Source organism: Oncorhynchus nerka, linkage group LG18, assembly GCF_034236695.1.
Source record: "Oncorhynchus nerka isolate Pitt River linkage group LG18, Oner_Uvic_2.0, whole genome shotgun sequence".
NCBI lineage: Eukaryota > Metazoa > Chordata > Actinopteri > Salmoniformes > Salmonidae > Oncorhynchus > Oncorhynchus nerka.
This window is the reverse complement of record NC_088413.1, coordinates 60,384,700-60,407,083: the sequence shown is the minus strand read 5'-3', so window position 1 is coordinate 60,407,083 and position 22,384 is coordinate 60,384,700. Positions and strand designations below refer to the sequence as shown.

Below are 22,384 nucleotides of genomic sequence, written 5' to 3'. Positions count from 1 at the left end.
TGATATGATCCACCATGATCGACTGTGTTAGTAGCCAAGGTAATAGCAACCATGTTACTGATCAAAATATTTGAGGGAGGTTGAAGGGAGTCCAGTTCTTACCAGACTGTTGGCATTGATCTTCTTGGTTTCCACCCTCTTCTCAGCAGTGATCTTTTTCATATTCTCCTGCGCTTCCTTCAGCCTGGAAGAAAGAGAAAACATCAACCTAACAGGTTAAAATAACTTTTGATAATAGTACATAAACCATAACAGCTCCCTCAAATTTGTACATTGTGTCACATATCTGACCATGTGGCACAACACTGTCATGTCTAAGACAGAAAACCTCTTGATGTCTGTTAATAACATTGGCATACATGAGTTAGTTCGCTAACAACGGCCTCAGTCCCTCCAGAAGTTATTTGTACTGTAATAGCAGCATTTATTTGACCTTTATTTAACTAGGCAAGTCAGTTAAGAACAAATTCTTATTTTCAATGACGGCCTAGGAACAGTGGGTTAACTACCTTGTCAGCTCGGGGGTTTGAACTTGCAACCCTCCGGTTACTAGTCCAACGCTCTAACCACTAGGCTACCCTGCCTACCCTATCCACCCTGGGCACTATTGTATGTGGCACAGCGAAGCACCGCCGCAACATGTTATATTTTACCGCGAACACTGCATGTAAGCATGGCACAGAGAGTCCTCATCCTCCCTCACAGCCCCACTCTGTACTGTTGAGCCTTCTGGAGTTAGCAGGTAGTGAAGCCCACCGCTTAAAGCAGGGAGAATGACAGTGGGCCAATGAGATAATGAGCTAGACTTAAAAACACTTGGGTTTTATGGGTGTGCAAACCGTATTTCAAATAAAGTTGATTGTACATAAGCACAATCAGCTGTGTGTAATACGGGACATGATTGCCTAGTAAACAATTAAGAGAGCACATGGGTCCATGGAATGGCTGGGAGAGCATTACCTCTGTCCATAACTCACCAGTTCAAAGATAGCTGCCCTGCTTTACTGTATGTATGGTGACTGTATGTGTGCATGTCTCCATGTGCAGTGCTGCATGTCTCCATATGCAGTAAGCCTGAAGCTCTGTGGACTGGTCAGATCATGACAATGTTTAACAGTCCTCCCAGAACACACAGTCTTTAACGAGCCTCTGTCCCCTGCCAGTAAAGCCAGGAGGACTCCAGGAGAGCTGCTGTCCAGCAGTTGGACTCCCATCCGACCACGCATCGGGTCAGATGAAACACCGTAAATCCAGTCCCAGGCTTTGACTCTGTACCTGGCCCTGGTCCCGGCCTGCCTACCTTCTCTTTGATGCCCGTGTGCTTTAATAAGAACTGGTAAAAGCATCTCCACTCCACACTTTCTACAGAATTTATAATGCCCTGTTGGGGTGTTTGTACCACACATAAATGTGATGGACACCAACAATCTGTTACGTGTCAATAAAGATGGGTAAGAAAAGAGCGACTAAAGGTACTGTTCAACATATTTAAAGTGTGAAGAATGAACTTTGACCCAGTCACAAAAAATCCCCCTTTTATGTCATCAAAAAAAGAACACTCAGGCTTCTAGAAATAGATACAGTTGGAAAGGAGCTGTAGAACTGTCCCCTTCATCACAAGCTGTGTGATTTAATATGATCTCTGATGCAAGCCTGGATTCTTCTACTCACCTCTCCTTGGAGATGTTCTTACACTCCCGTTTCCACGTGTTCTTGAAGTCACTGCAGAACTCATACCAGAGCATGAAGACGTAACCAGGGGCCACCTCCTTCTCCCCAGACTTTGGCTTGAGCCCAAAGTAGCCCACCATGTCCAGGAAGCTGTGTGGGAGAAACAGAGGGAAGAAGAGAGAGGGAAGAGAGATAGAGTGAGAGGACATCCTGCTGGGTCACAGGGGAGAGCCAGTAACGGAGGTCCCGTTATCACATTGACCTCTACTACAGCCTGAAGGGGAACAGTGCCAGGGGATCTAGCCAAGATCTGGCTGACACACACACACGTTGTTTCGATCCAGGAACAATAGTTATTGGCAGACAATATGCAAGATGATCACAGGAATGTGTAAATGTTACATCAAAACACAGCATGTTGCTGGCACGCACGCACGTGCACACACACACACACACACACGTTTGTAATGTTCATCATCCTGCACTCTGAGACATGCTTGACGCAAATATGTTGTGGATTAGGTCTTCAAATCCACAAATAGAAGGGAGAACTACTTGAAGAGATTCAAGATTCTCAGTCTTTATGAGAAGAGAATCCACAACCCTGTGTATGGCAGATCCTCAGACTAATTCAATTGTAACCAAATCTAAATTCTTCACAAGGCTCTCAGCAGTGCTCACAGGGCTTGAAAAGCAGCCTGCTGCTCCGGGGTTTTCTCTAACCCAAACATTAAAGGCATTTTCTAGGCCTGTCTGTCACACGCCTGATATAGAGGAGTCATGATTCAGGAGATGTTCCCAGATTGACACAGAGGTTTTGACCTCCAGATGGTAGGTGGCTGTTGCGACGCTAATGTAAGACATGTTGGGCGGGGATTGTTGGGGGCCGGGGCAATGTGCGCGGCAGACGGCTGCTCCCAATTCCTCAGATAACTGTCATGTGCTCCTCCTCCGATGGTGCAGTATATCATCCTCGCCTTGCCTCGCTCTACAACCAGAACAGACCAGGCCAGCAGAACCCAGGAGGAACACAACAGAGAGAGGACAGCCGGGAATCAATTCTGGAAGCCTTTGTAGACCCGACCAGCACGGTCCAGCGTGATTAACTAGGCCGCTTTTGTATTGGCTCCTTCCCTGACCCTGGGTCAGGTGTCAGAGCTCACACAAATCACACACAGTCTGTAGTGTGGTGAGTTTAGCTCTTTCCCTTGCGTTTTCTTCTTCTTTCTCTCACACACACACACACAATAACACAAAGATGCAACACACACACACACACACACTCACACACACACACACACACACACACGCACACGCACACGCACACACACACATGCACAGGACACACCCGCCCACGCCAAGTCCTACAAACACATATCACATACTTCTGGAGGGCTACGACGCAACTACCATGAGACGGTTTATTACTGTACCTATGTCCAGCATTCCTCACTGACGGCTGTAAAATAGGCCAGTTAAAAAAGCCTGGGAAACCGGGTATATCAAGAGGATATTTGGACCGCTAAAACATTCCATACAAAAACAGATTAGAACGGTAAACACACTTTTGTGATCATCTGTTGTTTCTTTAACAGAGATAAGACATCTTCAATATACTTTGGACAGTTCAAATATCCCTCCTGCGAATCACCCTGTAACCACATACGTATGTAAGCAGCACACACGCTGCAGTCGTGTCATATGAAATTGAGCATGATGAGGGGGGGGGACTGTAATGGTCCATTAACTGTGGACGTATCAGGAAACCTCAGGGAAACTGAAAAATAAAAGGAACAAATTAGGATTGCGTGTTCTGGAGAGGACCTCATTACTCACTGCATAGGATGCCCAGGAAAACTATAACAAACCCCCAAAACTGATGTCATAAACTGTGTATCATATCAGCTTCCCATAAAGTCATTTTACCAACCAAGTATCCAAATTCACTACAACCTATTTAGTCCTATGATGGTTGTTGTCTTGAGGCCACATGGACCATAACAAACAACCGCAATCCCATTCCTGGACGGGTTGACCCAGTGTTGGCCCAGCGTTTCAGTAGCTAACTGTGGTGATGTCTATGAGCCTTATTAACACGGGGCCCTAATGTGAGGGTCGGGGCCCACCCAGGGCCCAAAGAACACACAGCACACACACACTATAGCACACACAGCACACACACACCACGGCCCACTGCCCATATTCATCACCAGCGTGTCACTTTTATGAGGTGCGTCCCTGGGAACCTGAGAGCCCCCCCCCCCCAGCGCCAGGCAGCCCCCGGCCTCGTTTAGGTGAAATTAAAGGCAAACTTCATTAAAGGCTGGGGGCTGTTAGCCGCGGGACCCTTTTGATCAATATCCCCAAGTTCAACATCTTCATTACACTGGTGTCAGTCACACAGCCGCAGACAGAGATATCACAATACCACCAGGAGAGGGAGAGGGAGAGGGAGAGAGAGAGGGATAGTGGAAAGAGAGAGAGAGGGAGAGGGAGAGGGGACAGAGCGAGTGAGAGGAGTGAAGGAGACAGAGAGAGAGATGGAGAGACCCATGCATACCCAAGCTGAGTGCTTCTCTTGGCTTGAAATGGAAACATGAAACAGGGACGTTTGGAAACTTTCTCCTTTATGTGCTTTTCATGATTTATGTTGGAATTGGGAGAGTTATGATTTAAAGCAAACAATTCTGGTCTCTATCTAAACAAGTAAAAACATTTTTTTGTTTGCTCTTTCTAGTGTGTTTTTCCGATATGACATTTTCCAGATATGGTTTCGCTCTGACACTCGTTAAACGTCTGCCAGTTGACCATATCTCCATAAATCAGATGGGCCGCTTCTTACAGTGACTCTTGAAGTTTGCAATACCACACACGGAAGATAAGGCTCGACAACAACTGGAGTGGAGTGAGCACAGTGTGTGTATGTAAAAGTATCGGTGCGGGAGCAGTGTGTGTATAGGGAGGTGTATGTGAGTGTGGTGTGTCTACATAGGCAGCCATTCCTGTCTCGGGGCCAGTCTACAGTGGGCCAGGTTATGACCTGGGTTTTCTGCTACATGACTGAAGAGCCTGGATACCGCAAGGCCCCAGTACTGAAGCCTCTGTCTTATCACAATCCGTATCTGATTACTACAGACAGCTTTACAAATGACCTGCATTACTTTTATCTGATGTAAGCCATGTTAGCTATGTGAAACATGTTAAATAACCATCATGCCCTCATGAAATCCACCATCCATTATACTTGGCTGGGTTCCCTTCTGAATGTCGAAAGGTCTTATTAAAAGCCAACATTAGAGTATTCCAGAGGTATGCAACCAGCCAGGTCAGAAAATAAAGACCACTCTGTTACACAGATGACATGTTGTTTGGTCTAAGACCTCTAGGTAAATCGTGTTGTGTTATCATATTAGAATGGATAGAGACGATTCATACCTTTTCTGTGCTGCATTGAGCCTGTCATCCTCAGCAGTGTGGTCCTTTTGAGCTGGAAAAGACAAAAAACAACATGGAGTAAACAAACCTATGTGTGAGGCAGTATTCGTCGAGGCATTGAGGTCAAAGTACATAGAGTAGTGGGAATAGATATATCCAATGGGAGGGAAACTGAGGTACAACAATGAGACTCCATACAGTTCCACTGATACAGGGTCACACTGGGTGGAGCCCAGGTGGGGACACTGTGGGAACAGACCTTTCCTCTCCCAGGGGGTGGAATGAATGTCAGGGTGGAGGGTCACCAGGTTGACATGTCTTGGGTGAAAGAGCATGTGATAGAGGTGTCTGAGGTAAGATATTTATGTGTCAGTTGGTAGAGCATGGCGCTTTGAACGCCAGGATAGTTAGTGGGTTTGATTCCCAGGACCACCCATACATACATATACATATATATATATATATATATATATATATATACAGTACCAGTCAAAAGTTTGGACACACCTACTCATTCAAGGGTTTTTCTTTATTTTTACTTTTTTCTACATTCTATAATAATAGTGAAGACATCAGAACTATGAAATAACACATATGGAATCATGTAGTAACCAAAAGTGTTAAACAAATCAAAATATATTTTAGATTCTTCAAAGTAGCCACCCTTTGCCTTGATGACAGCTTTGCACACTCTTGGCATTCTCTCAACCCGCTGCAGGAGGTAGTCAGCTGGAATGCATTTCAATTAACAGGTGTGCCTTGTAAAAAGTCCATTTGTGGAATTTCTTTCCTTATTAATGCGTTTGAGCCAATCAGTTGTGCTGTGACAAGTTAGGGGTGGTATACAGAAGATAGCCCTATTTAGTAAAATACCAAGTTCATATTATGTCAAGAACATATAAGCAAAGAGAAACAACAGTCCATCATTACTTTAAGACACAAAGGTCAGTCAATCCCAAAAACGTTCAAACTTTTAAAGTTTCTTCAAGTGCAGTTGCAAAAACGATCAAGCGCTATGATGAAACTGACTCTCATGAGGACCGCCACAGGAAAGGAAGACCCAAGACCTCTGTTGTAGAGGATAAGTTCATTAGAGTTGGTTGCACCTCAGATTGCAGCCCAAATAAATGCTTCACAGAGTTCAAGTAACAGACAGCAACTGTTCAGAGGAGACTGCGTGAATCAGGCCTTCATGGTCAAATTGTTGCAAAGAAACCACTACTTAAGGACACCAATAAGAAGAAGATACTTGCTTTGGCCAAGAAACACGAGCAATAGACATTAGACCGGTGGAAATCTGTCCTTTGGTCTGATGAGTCCAAATTTGAGATTTTTGGTTTCCAACTGCTGTGTCTTTGTGAGTAGCAGAGTAGGTAAATGGATGATCTCCGCACGTGTGGTTCCCACCGTGAAGCATGGAGGAGGAGGTGTGATGGTGCTTTGCTAGTGACACTGTCAGCGATTTATTTAGAATTAAAGGCACACTTAACCAGCATGGCTACCACAGCATTCTGCATCTGGTTTGTGCTTAGTGGGACTGTCATTTGTTTTTCAACAGGACAATGACCCAACACACCTCCAGGCTGTGTAAGGGCTATTTGACCAAGAAGGATATTGATGGAGTGCTGCATCAGATGACCTGGCCTCAAAAATCACCCGACCTCAACCCAATTGAGATGGTTTGGGATAAGTTGGACGGCAGAGTAGAGGAAAAGCAGCCAACAAGTGCTCAGGATATGTGGGAACTCCTTCAAGACTTTTGGAAAAGCATTCCAGGTTATGCTGGTTGAGAGAATACCAAGAGTGCGCAAAGCTGCCATCAAGGCAAAAGGGTGGCTACTTTGAAGAATCTCAAGTATAAAATATATTTAGATTTGTTTAACACTTTTTTGGTTCCTACATGATTCCATATGTGTTACTTCATAATTATGATGTCTTCACTATTATTCTACAATCTAGAAAATAGTAAAAATAAAGAAAAACCCTTGAATGAGTAGGTGTCCAGAATTTTAACTGATACTGTACAGTATATATATACAGTGTGTTGATGAGGAGTGTGAGGTGGTGATGTCTGGAGTGTGGTTGTAGTAGAAGAGGTCTCAGTGGACTGTGTTGAGGAGGGGAAAGTAGCAGAGGCGCGGAGCAGGGGCACAGGCAGCACAGAGCTGGGCTGAGGAGTGAGTGTATGAGGCTCGGGAACTGGAGGCTCCTGTGTACTCCTGCCATGTAAAAGTGTCTAAATGCAAGGCAGATGTGTGCGGCCGGCCAGGGCGAGGTGCAAGAATTTATCTAGGGCCAGAGAGTGCCTGTGATCTCAGATTTATTGCATTTTTCCAGATTCATCCTTTTTACAATGATGGGGGACCTTTCCCACTTGAAGATTTAAGAGGGGGAAGTCTCCCAAAAATTGTTCAAAGGTAGGTTTGCAGGGCTTTTGGGAGAGGGTGAGCTTAAGCTGCTACCACCCCATTTTTTTTTTTACATAAGCAGGCTGATTGTCTGAGATAAACCTAATGAAAGGAAGGGGTGGCCATGGCTGGGATGGGGGAGGAGGGGGGAGAGTCATGACCAATGGCGTTAGTCACAGCGGGGGGGGTCGAGCTGGCGCCTGAGGTCCTCTCTGGTATGGTTCTGTGTGGAGGTGGCACCAGGCTGGCCGGCGCTTTGAGAGAGAGTGGTCCACGGAGAGAGAGAGAGAGAGAGAGAGAGAGAGAGAGAGAGAGAGAGAGAGAGCGAGAGACAAGGAGAGAGAGCGAGAGACAAGGAGAGAGAGAGCGAGAGTGAGAGAGAGTGAGTGAGAAAGAGGATGTGTGAAGTTTCTCTTTCTCCGCTACCTGTGTAAACATGAAACCAGTAGTGGCTAACTAGAAAGTTATGAGACACGCATGTTGAGAGGGACAATAAATTAGGCCTTTAAAACTCTGACACACTTTTCCAAACCACTGGTTTACCAAGCATTCAGATAACGAAGGGCTAGGGAACTACATATCCAGTATAAGCTGTGTTAAGGACCTGGAAGCTTTCTGTGAAAGAAAATTACACAATCTTTACTGCATCGGTGACTACAGCTCCACTGCTATAATTTTTTTTGAATGTATGTATAGCTGAAGTCGGAAGTTTACATACACCTTAGCCAAATACATTTAAACTCAGTTTTCACAATTTAACTTGGGTAAAATGTTTTGGGTAGCCTTCCAGAAGTAAGTTGGGTGAATTTTGGCCCATTCCTCCTGACAGAGCTGGTGTAACTGAGTCAGGTTTGTAGACCTCCTTGCTCGCAAACGCTTTTTCTGTTCTGCCCACAAATGTTCTATGGGATTGAGGTCAGGGCTTTGTGATGGCCACTCCAATACCTTGGCTTTGTTGTCCTTAAGCCATTTTGCCACGACTTTGGAAGTATGCTTGGAGTCATTGTCCATTTGGAAAACCAATTTGCAACCAAGCTTTAACTTCCTGACTGATGTCTTGAGATGTTGCTTTAATATATCCACATAATTTTCCTGCCTCATGTTGCCATCTATTTTGTGAAGTGCACAAGTCCCTCCTGCAGCAAAGCACCCCCACTACATGATGCTGCCACCCCCGTGATTCACGGTTGGGATGGTGTTCTTCGGCTTGCAAGCCTCCCCCTTTTCCTCCAAACATAACGATGGTCATTATGGCCAAACAGTTCTATTTTTGTTTCATCAGACCAGAGGACATTTCTCCAAAAAGTATGATCTTTGTCCCTGTGTGCAGTTGCAAACTGTAGTCTGTCTTTTTTATGGCGGTTTTGGAGCAGTGGCTTCTTCCCTGCAGTGCGGCCTTTCAGGTTATGTCAATATAGGACTCATTTTACTGTGGATATAGAAACTTTTGTATGAGGTCCTTTGCTGTTGTTCTGGGATTGATTTGCACTTTTCACACCAAAGTACCTTCATCTCTAGGAGACAGAACGCGTCTCCTTCCTGAGCGGTATGGCGGCTGTGTGGTCCCATGGTGTTTATACTTGCGTACTATTGTTTGTACAGATGAACGTGGTACCTTCAGGCGTTTGGAAATTGCTCCCAAGGATGAACCAGACTTGTGGAGGTCTACAATTGTTTTTCTTGGCTGATTTATTTTGATTTTCTAATTATGTCAAGCAAAGAGGCACTGAGTTCGAACGTAGGCCTTGAAATATATCCACAGGTACACCGCCAAGTGACTCAAATGATGTCAATTAGCCTATCAGAACCTTTTAAAGCCATGACATCATTTTCTGGAATTTTCCAAACTGTTTAAAGACACAGTCAACTTAGTGTACATAAACTTCTGACCCACTGGACTTGTGACACAGTGAATAATAAACTAAATAATCTGTCTGTAAACAATTGTTGGAAAAATGACTTGTGTCATGCACAAAGTAGATGTCCTAACCGAGTTGCCAAAACTATAGTTTGTTAACAAAAAATGTGTGGAGTGGTTGACAAAATCGTTTAATGACTCCAACCTAAGGGTATGTAAACTTCCAACTTCAACTGTATCTCATTTCCATACATACTCAATCAAACATCAAAAGGTGAACGTTAGTGTGTGTGTCTGTGTCGATAAATCTCTCGTTCTCGGAAACGATAAATATACCTTGTTCCTTGCCAGCCTCAATCTTGGAACTTTGTTAAGCTGTGCTGGTGTTCATATTGTTGTCCTATCAAGAGGGAGCCTACAGCCTCTTATTACCATGGCACAAACAAATATACAGGTTTTCAAAGCCTCTGCCCAAGACAATTGATTGCCAACACAGTGAAGACGTCAGGGTTGTGCAAATATGAACTAGATGATTATGGCCATGATAGTCTGGTGGGGAAAGGCTGGGAACTTGGCCTGGTGGAAACCAGTGTACAATGGGATCTTTCGTGAAGAGCTGACCTTACCCTTTGCAGGACAGTATATGATATTGACCAAGAATACAGATAGAGATTTGACACACTGGAATGTTAAAAGCAATAAACATTCTAGATCATTCTAGAATACTAAAATTTGAGTGCCTTGCGGTCAGATGACAAGCAGTTGCCATACCAAGCGGTGATGCAGCCAGTCAAGATGCTCCCAACTGTGCAACTGTGGAACTTTTTGAGGATCTGAGGGCCCATGCCGAACCTTTTCAGCCTCTTGAGGGGGAAGAGGCGTTGTCGGGCCCTTTTCACGACCAGTGGTGTAAAGTACTTAAGTAAAAATACTTTGTAGTTTTGGGGGGTATCTGTACTTTACTATTTATACTGAACAAATATATAAATGCAACATGCAACAATTTCAAAGATTTTACTGAGTTACAGTTTAAAGAAAATTAGTCAATTGAAATAAATTCATTAGACCCTAATTTATGGATTTCACATGACAGGGAATACAAATATGCATCTGTTGGTCACAGATAACTTGAAAAAAGGTAGGGGCCTGGATCAGAAAACCAGTCAGTGTTTGTTGTGACCACCATTTTTCTCATGCGGCACTGCATCTCCTTCACATAGAGTTGATGAGGCTGTTGATTGTGGCCTGTGGAATGTTGTCCCTCTTCTCTTCAATGGCTGTGTGAAGTTGCTGGATATTGGCAGGAACTGGAACACGCTGTCGTACACGTCGATCCAGAGCATCGCAAACTCAATGGGTGACATGTCTGGTGTCTGGTGAGTATGCAGGCCATGGAAGGACATTTTCAGCTTTCAGGAATTCCAGATCGTTGCGACATGGGTGCATTATCATGCTGGAACATGAGGTGATGGCGGCGAATGAATGACACGGAAATGGTCCTCAGGATCTCGTCATGGTATCTCTGTGCATTCAAATTGGCATCGATAAAATGCAATTGTTTTCGTTGTCAGTAGCTTATGTCTGTGTAACGGATGTGAAACGGCTAGCTTATTTAGCGGTGCGCGCTAAATAGCGTTTCAATCGGTGACATCACTTGCTCTGAGACCTTGAACTAGTAGTTCCCCTTGCTCTGCAAGGGCCGCGGCTTTTGTGGAGCGATGGGTAACGATGCTTCGAGGGTGACTGTTGTTGATGTGTGCAGAGGGTCCCTGGTTCGCGTGAGGGGACGGTCTAAAGTTATACTGTTACATCTGCCCATACAATAACCGACATACAAAAACCGACGTTGGAGGCGGTTTATGGTAAAGACATTAAATTAAATTAACATTAAATTCTCTGTCAACAGCTCTGGTAGATATTTCTGCAGTCAGCATGCCAATTGCGCACTCTCTCAAAACTTGAGACATTCGTGGCATTGTGTTGAGTGATCAAACTGCACATTTTAGAGGGGCCTTTTATTGTCCCCAGAACAAGGTGCACCTGTGTAATGATCATGCTGCTTAATCACCTTGTTGATATGCCACACCTGTCAGGTGGATGGATTGTCTTGGCAAAGTAGAAATGCTCACTAACAGGGATGTAAACAAATTTGAAAACAAAATCTGAGAGTAATTAGCTTTTTGTTCGTATGGAATATTTTTGGGATCTTTTATGTCAGCTCATGAAACATGGGACCAAGACTTTACATGTTCAGTGTATATTTTTGACAACTTACTTCTAATTCACTACATTCCTAAAGACTTTTTACTCCATACATTTTCCCTGACACCCGAAAGTGCTCGTTACATTTTGAATATTTAACAGGACAGGAATATGCTCCAATTCACGCACTTATCAAGAGAACATCGCTGGTCATTCCTATTGCCGCTGATCTGGTGGACTCACTAAACACACATGCTTCGTTTGTAAATGATGTCTGACTGTTGGAGTATGCCCCTGGCAGTGGTGGAAAAAGTTATAAATTGTCATACTTGAGTAAAAGTAAAAACCCCTTTATCTAAACTGACTAAACTAAAAGTAAAAATCTAATAGTATCTGGTTTTAAAAGTACTTAAGTAGATTGGTGGAAAACTACTCAATTGTCATACTTGAGTAAAACTTAAAAGTTAAACGAAATTATATAAATATTTATTTAACCTTTATTGAACTAGGCAAGTCAGTTAAGAGCAAATTCTTATTTACAATGACAGCCTACTCCAGCCAAACACGGACGACACTGGGCCAATTGTGCTCTGCCCTAACGTACTCCCAATCACAGCCGGACGTGATAAGAGCCTGGATTCGAACCAGGGACTGGAGTCACTGAGATGCAGTGCCTTAGACCGTTGCACCACTCGGGAGCACATACATATAACATTAGTTATATTAAAACAAACCAGACGCCACAAGTTTCTTGTTTTAAAAATTTGACAATGCGTTATATTGATAGGTGCTTTTACCCCCAAGCCATAAGACTCCTAAACAAGTAATCAAATGGCTACCCGGACTGTTTGCATTGTGTCATCCCCCCACCCAACCCCTCTTTGACACTGCTGCTACTCTCTGTTTATCATACATGCATAGTCACTTTAACTATACATTCATGTGCATACTACCTCAATTGGCCCGACCAACCAGTGCTCCCGCACATTGGCTAACCAGGCTATCTGCATTATGTCCCACCACCCGCCAACCCCACTTTTACGCTACTTCTACTCTCTGTTTATCATATATGCATAGTCACTTTAACCATACCTACATGTACATACTACTACAATTAGCCCGACTAACCGGTGCTTGTATATAGCCTCGCTACTGTTATAGCCTCACTACTGTGTATAGCCTTGCTACTGTTATAGCCTCACTACTGTGTATAGCCTTGCTACTGTTATTTTTCAGTGTCTTCTTAATTTCTTTACTTATCTATTGTTCACCTGATACCTATTTTTTACTTACAAATTGCACTGTTGGTTAGGACCTGTAAGTAAGCATTTCACTGTAAGTTCTAAATCTGTGTATTCGGCGCACATAACAATTAAACTTTGATTTGATTTGACAACAGTGGTAGGTCTGATCACCAACAACTAGGAGACAGCTTATAGGGAGGAGTTCAGAGACCTGACAGTGTGGTGCAAGGACAACAACCTCTCCCTCAACGTGATCAAGACAAAGGAGATGATTGTGGACTACAGGAAAAGGAGGACCGAGCGCGCCCCCATTCTCATGGACGGGGCTGTAGTGGAGCAGGTTGAGAGCTTCAAGTTCCTTGGCGTCCACATCACCAACAAACTAACATGGTCCAAGCACACCAAGACAGTCGTGAAGAGGGCACGACAAAACCTATTCCCCCTCAGGAGACTGAAACTATTTGGCATGGGTCCTCAGATCCTCAAAAGGTTTTACAGCTGCACCATTGAGAGCATCACTGCTCGGCCTCCGACCGCAAGGGATTACGGAGGGTAGTACGTACGTCCCAGTACATCACCGGGGCCAAGATTCCTGCCATCCAGGACCTCTATACCAGGCGGTGTCAGAGGAAGGCCCTAGACCTTGTCAAAGACATTGTCAAAGACTCCAGCCACCCTAGTCATAGACTGTTCTCTCTGCTTCCGCATAGCAACGGTACCGGAGCGCCAATTCTAGGTACAAGAGGCTTCTAAACAGCTTCTACTCCCAAGCCATAATACTCCTGAACATCTAATCAAATGTCTAAAATACCCCTTGTATATCGCCCCGCTATTGTTATTGACTGCTGCTCTTTAATTATTTGTTATACTTCTCCCTTACTTTTTGGGGGGGTATTTTCTTAAAACTGCATTGTTGGTTAAGGGCTTGTAAGTATGCATTTCACTGTAAGGTCTACCTACACCTGTTGTATTCGGCGCATGTGACAAATAACATTTGATTGGATTTGATTTGAAGTTAGGGACTCAACATTTCAGCATTCTATCAAAAATGTCCAAAATCTGAGCAGATGAAACATGAGGAAGAGCAGTACTGTATGTATGGATGGGAAGCAGGGGTGGGTCACAGCCCCCACAGCTCCCTCAAAGCCTCCCGACAGTCTCCCAGGCAGTTTTGGGTCAGCGCTCCACAGACACGGTCACATGAGCTGCTCTGCTCCCCTGCCTCGCACAGGAGCAGGCATGGAGTGCACTATGACCAACAGACTCTCCCTCCTCCATAAGAAAAGCATACAGTGTGTATGAGATAATACTGTCGCCCTTCTTACACATGCTTGCTTATGGTTATCACTGTCCATCAATACCGATGACGAGATTGCTACCAGAAGCACACCGGCACACGTGCACGCCTGGACAACACTAATACTGTTCAGTCAATTAAATATTTAGATCCTCCACAACTCTTTTGTGTGAGAACTGTTCCTTTGTTCTGTATATTAAAGTCATAGAATCATCCTCAATGGAAGGGACCTGTCACCAGCACTAAACCGCACTGCTTCACAAGTAAGGGCAACTGCTGGAGGAGCTCTGTTTATTAAGAATGGTTTATATGTTTCGCACTGGAAGGTTTATGTTTAAGATGTGTTTTTGTTAAACCAATACCATTTTGTAGCCAGTGGCAACCATCATGGTTTAAAGACCTTTCAAATATTCTGTGATCTTGATCAATAATACAGATAGAGGTTTGACACACTGGAATGTTAAAAAGAGTAAACATTCTAGAACACATTTCCATTTGCAATGTGTAACTAGGAGACAAACATACCAAGGCAGACTTTGTTTGCAACACATACAGTACATGAATCATTTCTATGCTGAAAACACTGCCCTGCCTCCAGTTCTCACTCTGCACCTCCAATAACATGTGGATGCAATCTCTCTGTGAGATACCACATTTGCATTTTTTATAGAAAGAGCCTATTGTTTAACAATATTCTCTGTCCGCCACAAGTAATGTGTGCAATTTGCCCTTTAATGTAGTAAAATCTAGATCGCCTTGCGTGACGCTGACACTTTTGTCTGTCACTAGTACTTTGTAGAGATAAAAGACGTTGTTGTGGATGTTGGCCTCAGAGGTGGTCCACTTTAAGACACCTCTGATGCTCTACCAGACCTATAGAGGTGTATAGACCTGAGTCAGTGTGTTTTGTTAATAGCCCGCTCTTTGTGGCTCTTTGAGCATGCAGAAATGTGAAGGCCCTCGCCTCGCCTGTGGCAGCTATGTGAAGATGGTGAAGGTGGCGAGATTGCATGCAGGTGGTTGTTGGCTTGCCAAGTTGCTTTGAGATGGATTCTGTTTGGTTGCACTTATGTTTACCCACTGCGAGACTGTTGAGAGCTTGATCATTTAAAACCAGTGAACTGTGTGAGAACATTGGCAGAAGCACACCTACGTACTGTATGGGAGTCCTAGTTGGCACTCATTCAAATGGGGAAGAGCTTCTGTATGTATTATGATGCTTTAGCGACACAGGCCTGGCACCCACTCTACATAAGCCTGACACAAGGCCTCTCCCTCTGTCTGCAAGACACATTGTAATGCAAGTTAGGATCAGATGTGTCTCTGCTATGTGAACAATAACTCCTGGGAATATTTACACAGTAATTTCCAGTAAATCAGGGATCACACCGCGTCTCTGTAAACTCCTTCCCTCTGCCTCTCACATCCCTATGATCAATAGTAATCACAGTTGAACACGTTGGCCCTTTGGAGGAACGCTCCGAGATGGATGTCCACTTTCTCTCTAGGAACACTATGACCTCTGTGTTTCCTCATGCTGCATACCACAGAAACCATACAGGAGCCCGTGTCTGCATGATGGACGTGAAAAAGCTTTCTGTTTTCAATGGCAGCAGCTCTACTGGCTGACTGGCTGCCTTTGCAAGGCACTGGAGGGGGCTGTAGGAAGCGTCTGGGGTGAAGATGTCTAGTGGAGGGGGGAGAGGTAGAAGGGATCAGAGCGTCTCCACCTCGGTGCAGTGTGTCCCTGGCTAACACAGTGGTCCCCAAGCTGTCCAACCAGCCTTTACGAGGCCTCAGCCAGGGATGTCCTGCCAGCTTTATAGCAGCCATGGGTACAGGCAGCATGTTAAGGGCAATGTGATCCTCTCTACAGGCTTTAGACTTCTGTCCCTGACAGGCAGCTCTGTCTCTAACTAACGCTGGCCATGGGCTCCACCACCACCCAACTAACGGCCTGACAAGGCAAAAAAATATAGTGAAGAGCTAAATTACAGCTTTGGGCTTTAATGGTTCCTCTCAGTGTTTTTGAGAAAGGAAAACAGGATCTTTCTAGTTTCTCTCTGAGTTTGGTTTCTTTACATGACATTCTCCTCAGCAATAAATAGTCTATGTGGAGAATATTTCATCTCTGAAGACAGATTTGGAGAACAGTGGGTTCATTCTCCATTCAGAGAGATGACAGGCTGGCTTAGAGACATGACAGAGGGGGTGAATATACATCATCACTATCTACTGGTAGAACTTGGGAGTGTGTCACAGAGTATGATTTGGCGGTAGGAGAAGGGGGAAGGTCGTCTCATCACTCAGTCCAGTGGATGGGCTCTGACACAGGCCTCTGCTTGCCTCAGATACAGTGAGTGATATCAAAAAATCGAGGATCCTCATTTCCAAGAGCTGCCATTATAATCAGTAGAGAAAAAGTGGCTTACGGAGAACAAGGGGAGTGTAAACACATCTAAACTCCCAATCAGGCCATACCCAGTGCAGCCACTCTGGCCTCTGGCTTTATTAGCTTCCACTGGGGCTCAAACAGCCTGCCCTGCCCAGCCTGGGTTAGGTGACACGCTATGAGTCTGCTGGAGCAGTATTTACTAAAACAACATATAAAAACAACACATAGCACCCCCTGGAGGTCAACACATGGGGTCATGTCTAGGGTTGCAAAGCTACCGGTGATTTACCAAAGTTACCAGAATCTTTAGTCATTTTGTTAATTAACAGAAAACATATGTCAATCTATTGTAACTTTGGTTATTTATACTTGAATAACTTTTTTTTAAAATTATTCATATATAGTCATAAAGTTTTATATCTATATTTGATATTGTCCATAAGTTTCTAGTAGATGGACTGAATGGTTGAAGAGAAAATAGCCTAATTCCTGTAAAAATGTATAATCTAATCAACTCTTCCAACTATTGACTTTTCTTCACAACTGGCAATCAGTTTGACGCCAAAACATTGACAACCAATACATATTGATTTAGTCAAAAATAAATAATAATATAAATATATATACAGTGCATTCGGAAAGTATTCAGAGTCCTTCCCTTTTTCCACATTTTGTTACGTTAAAGCCTTATTCTAAAATGGATAAAATCATCAATATACACACAATACCCCATAATGACAAAGCGGAAACAGGTATCTATTTAAAATTATAAGTATTATAAGTATTCATTATAAGTATTCAGACCCTTTGCTATGAGACTCGAAATTGAGCTCAGGTGCATCCTGTTTCCATTGATAATCCTTGAGATGTTTCTACAACTTGATTAGAGTCCACCTGTGGTAAATTCAATTGATTGGACATGATTTGGAAAGGCACACACCTGTCTATATAAGGTCCCACAGTTGACAGTGCAGGTCAGAGCAAAAACCAAGTCATGAGGTCGAAGGAATTGTCCGTAGAGCGCAGAGACAGGATTGTGTCGAGGCACAGATCTGGGGAATGGTACCAAAACATTTCTGCAGCATTGAAGGTCCACAAGAACACAGTTGCCTCCATCATTCTTAAATGGAATAAGTTTGGTACCACCAAGACTCTTCCTAGAGCTGGCCGCCCAGCCATACTGAGCAATCAGGGGAGAAGGTCCTTGGCCAGGGAGGTGACCAAGAATCCGATGGTCCCTCTGACAGAGCTCCGGAGTTCTTCTGAGGAGATGGGAGAATCTTCCAGAAGGACAACCATCTCACAACCATCTCTGCAGCACTCCACCAATCAGGCATTTAAGGTAGATATAAAGTCATGGGGTCTGCATACTTTCTGAATGCACTGTACATGCAATATGCTTTGTGGACTTCAGCGGACAGAGGTTGCTCTCCAGTTTTGTGATGAAACAAAGGTTTTGTTGAATTTATTCTGCCACTGTATCTTCTTATTGTCTTGGCTTTAGGCCTATATATCACGCTGGCAAGGCATATGAACTAACAGGTTATAGAGCAAGTAACGCAATTAAGACAACACATACAGCAGGTTATGATATGGCTTTTTCCCCCTGGCTTCCCCAGTGATTTTACCCATGCACCGCTACTGTCCTAGTCATGTCTCTTCTCCTCCCCTCTCTCTGGTTATGGTTTGTGTTACTCACCGGTCGAGACGAAGGCCTCCATTTTCTCCTTGAAGGGCTGGAGGTCCTTCTCAGAGGAGTTAGCACACACCTTCTGAACAGCCTTTTCACACACTGAGGGAGAGAGAGAGCGGGAAATGTTAAATATCTGACATTTCGCAGCAGGAATGGATTAAAAAAGCTCTGGCCTGGGTTGGGTGGGGGAGAGAAAGTGGGAGCGAGAGTAGACTGTATACTGCGGTGTACTGTGTGAATTTGGCATTTATTATTGGGCTAAGCTGTAAAACAATAACAAGCGTGCCCAAACAGCAAATGTAGCACATTTCCAGCACTTTCATAAGTGAGTTAACCAAAGCCTGCCGGGGGGAAACATTTGAGGGGAAATGTGTGTGAATCTCCTCCAAAACATCCCAACCAGATGGCTATTGAAAAGACCTTGCAATCACTTAAATGAGCTTGGTCTGCATTCAAAATGAGAAATGTATTATAAATCTTCATAAACACAGACTGTTCTTTGAATGTGAGTAGGGTGTTCAATCTGTTACTCTCAAAGAATGTGAGGATATAACACATGTTGACGCCACAGATACTGGGGTAAGACAGTCATCCAACCAACACCATGAGCGTTTGGCCCACTAGCTAGATATGACATGGTGGCAGTAGATGGGCCTGTCCTGTTCTGGCTCTCTCCAGTGGAACTGGACATGTGGGTGACGGCTGAATGTCGAAGCCTTGTTTGTTGTGGATGGGTCTTTGTTGCCCTGCCAAACCACCTAGCTCACACAGGCTCAAAGGAAACAATGATGACTTGGGCAAACATGAGCCAAACTATTTCATTTTCTCCTAACAATCAGCGTGGGACGTTATATACAGAGCGGCCTGCCGGAATAACTTTTGAAACTTCACTCAAACCTGCAAGTCATTAATGAGTGCAGTAAATACCTTGTGTTGGTTATTACTGCATAGCTAAATGTCTTAACAACACAACAGGAACACTTGGCTGGTCAGAGTGTGAGACTGCTTCACTGGTTTCCAGAAGAATCCAGAGGGATGTATTAAGAACAGGTGAATATGCCCAGCTATACCCACAATCCTTTTCCAGGGTCTCAGGAGTAGTTGCTCTTGAAAGGTGAGGGACTAAACTTGAACTGCTGCACACTAATTGAGTAAGAAAATACATAATCTACAGCTGAGGGACAACCATGACCCAAACCTGATCAGGTGAGCCAGCTCAAACACCACTGAAAAGTTAGTACTTTAAAAGAAAAGCCTTAGATCCCTCGCTCCATAAAACCCCCCTGTCTCAAACAGGCACATTAAAGGGTGTTCAAAACAGCAAGACTACAATTAAGAGGCGGATCTCCTCTAAATGTGGTCCAGACAGTGTAGGCCACAAGAAGGAAACCCCCAAAACATCAGCAGCTGCATGAAATAAAAACCCAGTGGGCTCTGGTTTAGGACATTGTCCTACAGTGACAATACATAGGCACAGAGGAGGGGTAGGGGTGGGGGGAGAGGGAGGAGGAGGAGGAGCTGGAAGAGGATCAAGGGAGCCATTTCTAAAGCAGTCTCCTGGGGATATGCAGGCTACAGTGTAAAAGTATTACTACAGTCTAAAAGTATTTCTGCAATGTAAAAGTATTACTACAGTGAAGCAGCATTACTACAGTGTAAAAGTATTACTACAGTGAAACAGCATTACTACAGTGTAAAAGTATTACTACAGTGAAACAGCATTACTACAGTGTAAAAGTATTACTACAGTGGAAACGTATTTCTACACTGTAAAAGTATTACTACAGTTACTGTGTAAAAGTATTACTACAGTGAAACAGCATTACTACAGTGTAAAAGTATTACTACAGTGTAAAAGTATTACTACAGTGGAAACGTATTTCTACACTGTAAAAGTATTACTACAGTTACCGTGTAAAAGTATTACTACAGTGAAACAGCATTACTACAGTGTAAAAGTATTACTACAGTGGAAACGTATTTCTACACTGTAAAAGTATTACTACAGTTACCGTGTAAAAGTATTTTCTACAATGTAAAAGTATTTCTACAGTGTAAAAGTATTTATACAGTGTAAAAGTATTACTACAGTGTAAAAGTATTAATAGAGTGTAAAAGTTTTGCTACAGGGTAAAAGTATTACTATAGTGTAAACGTATTTCTACAGTGTAAAAGTATTACTACAGTTAAAAGTTTTGCTACAGGGTAAAAGTATTACTACAATGTAAAAGTATTTCTACAGTGTAAAAGTATTACTACAGTGTAAAAGTATTTCTACAGTGTAAAAGTATTTCTACAGTGTAAAAGTATTACTACAGTGTAAAAGTATTTCTACAGTGTAAAAGTATTGCTACAGTGTAAAAGTATTACTACAGTGTAAAAGTATTAATACAGTGTAAAAGTATTGCTACAGTGTAAAAGTATTGCTACAGTGAAACAGTATTACTACAGTGAAACAGTATTACTACAGTGAAACAGTATTACCACAGGGAAACAGTATTACTACAGTGAAACAGTATTACTACAGTGAAACAGTATTACCACAGTGAAACAGTATTACCACAGTTAAACAGTATTACTACAGTGAAACAGAATTACCACAGTGAAACAGTATTACCACAGTGAAACAGTATTACTACAGTGAAACAGCATTACTACAGTGTAAACGTATTACTACAGTGAAACAGCATTACTACAGTGTAAAAGTATTACTACAGTGAAACAGCATTACTACAGTGTAAACGTATTACTACAGTGAAACAGCATTACTACAGTGTAAAAGTATTACTACAGTGGAAACGTATTACTACAGTGTAAACGTATTACTACAGTGAAACAGCATTACTACAGTGTAAAAGTATTTCTACAGTGTAAAAGTATTTCTACAGTGTAAAAGTATTACTACAGTGTAAAAGGAGTTCTACGGTGTAAAAGTATTGCTACAGTGTAAAAGTATTACTACAGTGTAAGTATTAATACAGTGTAAAAGTATTGCTACAGTGTAAAAGTATTGCTACAGTGAAACAGTATTACTACAGTGAAACAGTATTACTACAGTGAAACAGTATTACCACAGGGAAACAGTATTACTACAGTGAAACAGTATTACTACAGTGAAACAGTATTACCACAGTGAAACAGTATTACCACAGTTAAACAGTATTACTACAGTGAAACAGAATTACCACAGTGAAACAGTATTACCACAGTGAAACAGTATTACTACAGTGAAACAGCATTACTACAGTGTAAACGTATTACTACAGTGAAACAGCATTACTACAGTGTAAAAGTATTACTACAGTGAAACAGCATTACTACAGTGTAAATGTATTACTACAGTGAAACAGCATTACTACAGTGTAAAAGTATTACTACAGTGGAAACGTATTACTACAGTGTAAACGTATTACTACAGTGAAACAGCATTACTACAGTGTAAAAGTATTACTACAGTGAAACAGCATTACTACAGTGTAAAAGTATTACTACAGTGGAAACTTATTTCTACACTGTAAAAGTATTACTACAGTTACTGTGTAAAAGTATTACTACAGTGAAACAGCATTACTACAGTGTAAAAGTATTACTACAGTGAAACAGCATTACTACAGTGTAAAAGTATTACTACAGTGGAAACGTATTTCTACACTGTAAAAGTATTACTACAGTTACCGTGTAAAAGTATTACTACAGTGAAACAGCATTACTACAGTGTAAAAGTATTACTACAGTGGAAACGTATTTATACAGTGTAAAAGTATTACTACAGTGTAAAAGTATTAATAGAGTGTAAAAGTTTTGCTACAGGGTAAAAGTATTACTATAGTGTAAACGTATTTCTACAGTGTAAAAGTATTACTACAGTTACCGTGTAAAAGTATTACTACAATGTAAAAGTATTTCTACAGTGTAAAAGTATTACTACAGTGTAAAAGTATTTCTACAGTGTAAAAGTATTACTACAGTGTAAAAGTATTTCTACGGTGTAAAAGTATTGCTACAGTGTAAAAGTATTACTACAGTGTAAAAGTATTAATACAGTGTAAAAGTATTGCTACAGTGTAAAAGTATTGCTACAGTGAAACAGTATTACTACAGTGAAACAGTATTACTACAGTGAAACAGTATTACCACAGGGAAACAGTATTACTACAGTGAAACAGTATTACTACAGTGAA

General features: G+C 42.6%; 1 protein-coding gene across 1 annotated transcript in view; it reads right to left on the bottom strand.

Moving 5' to 3' along the window:
- The window catches only part of LOC115145382 (formin-like), a 93,811-nt gene that overhangs the window by 2,373 nt on the left and 69,054 nt on the right, over nucleotides 1-22,384 (bottom strand). The window contains 4 exon segments of the mRNA XM_065004243.1: nucleotides 103-184; nucleotides 1,672-1,821; nucleotides 5,107-5,158; nucleotides 18,210-18,302. Of these exon segments, the coding sequence (XP_064860315.1) occupies nucleotides 103-184; nucleotides 1,672-1,821; nucleotides 5,107-5,158; nucleotides 18,210-18,302 (377 nt within the window).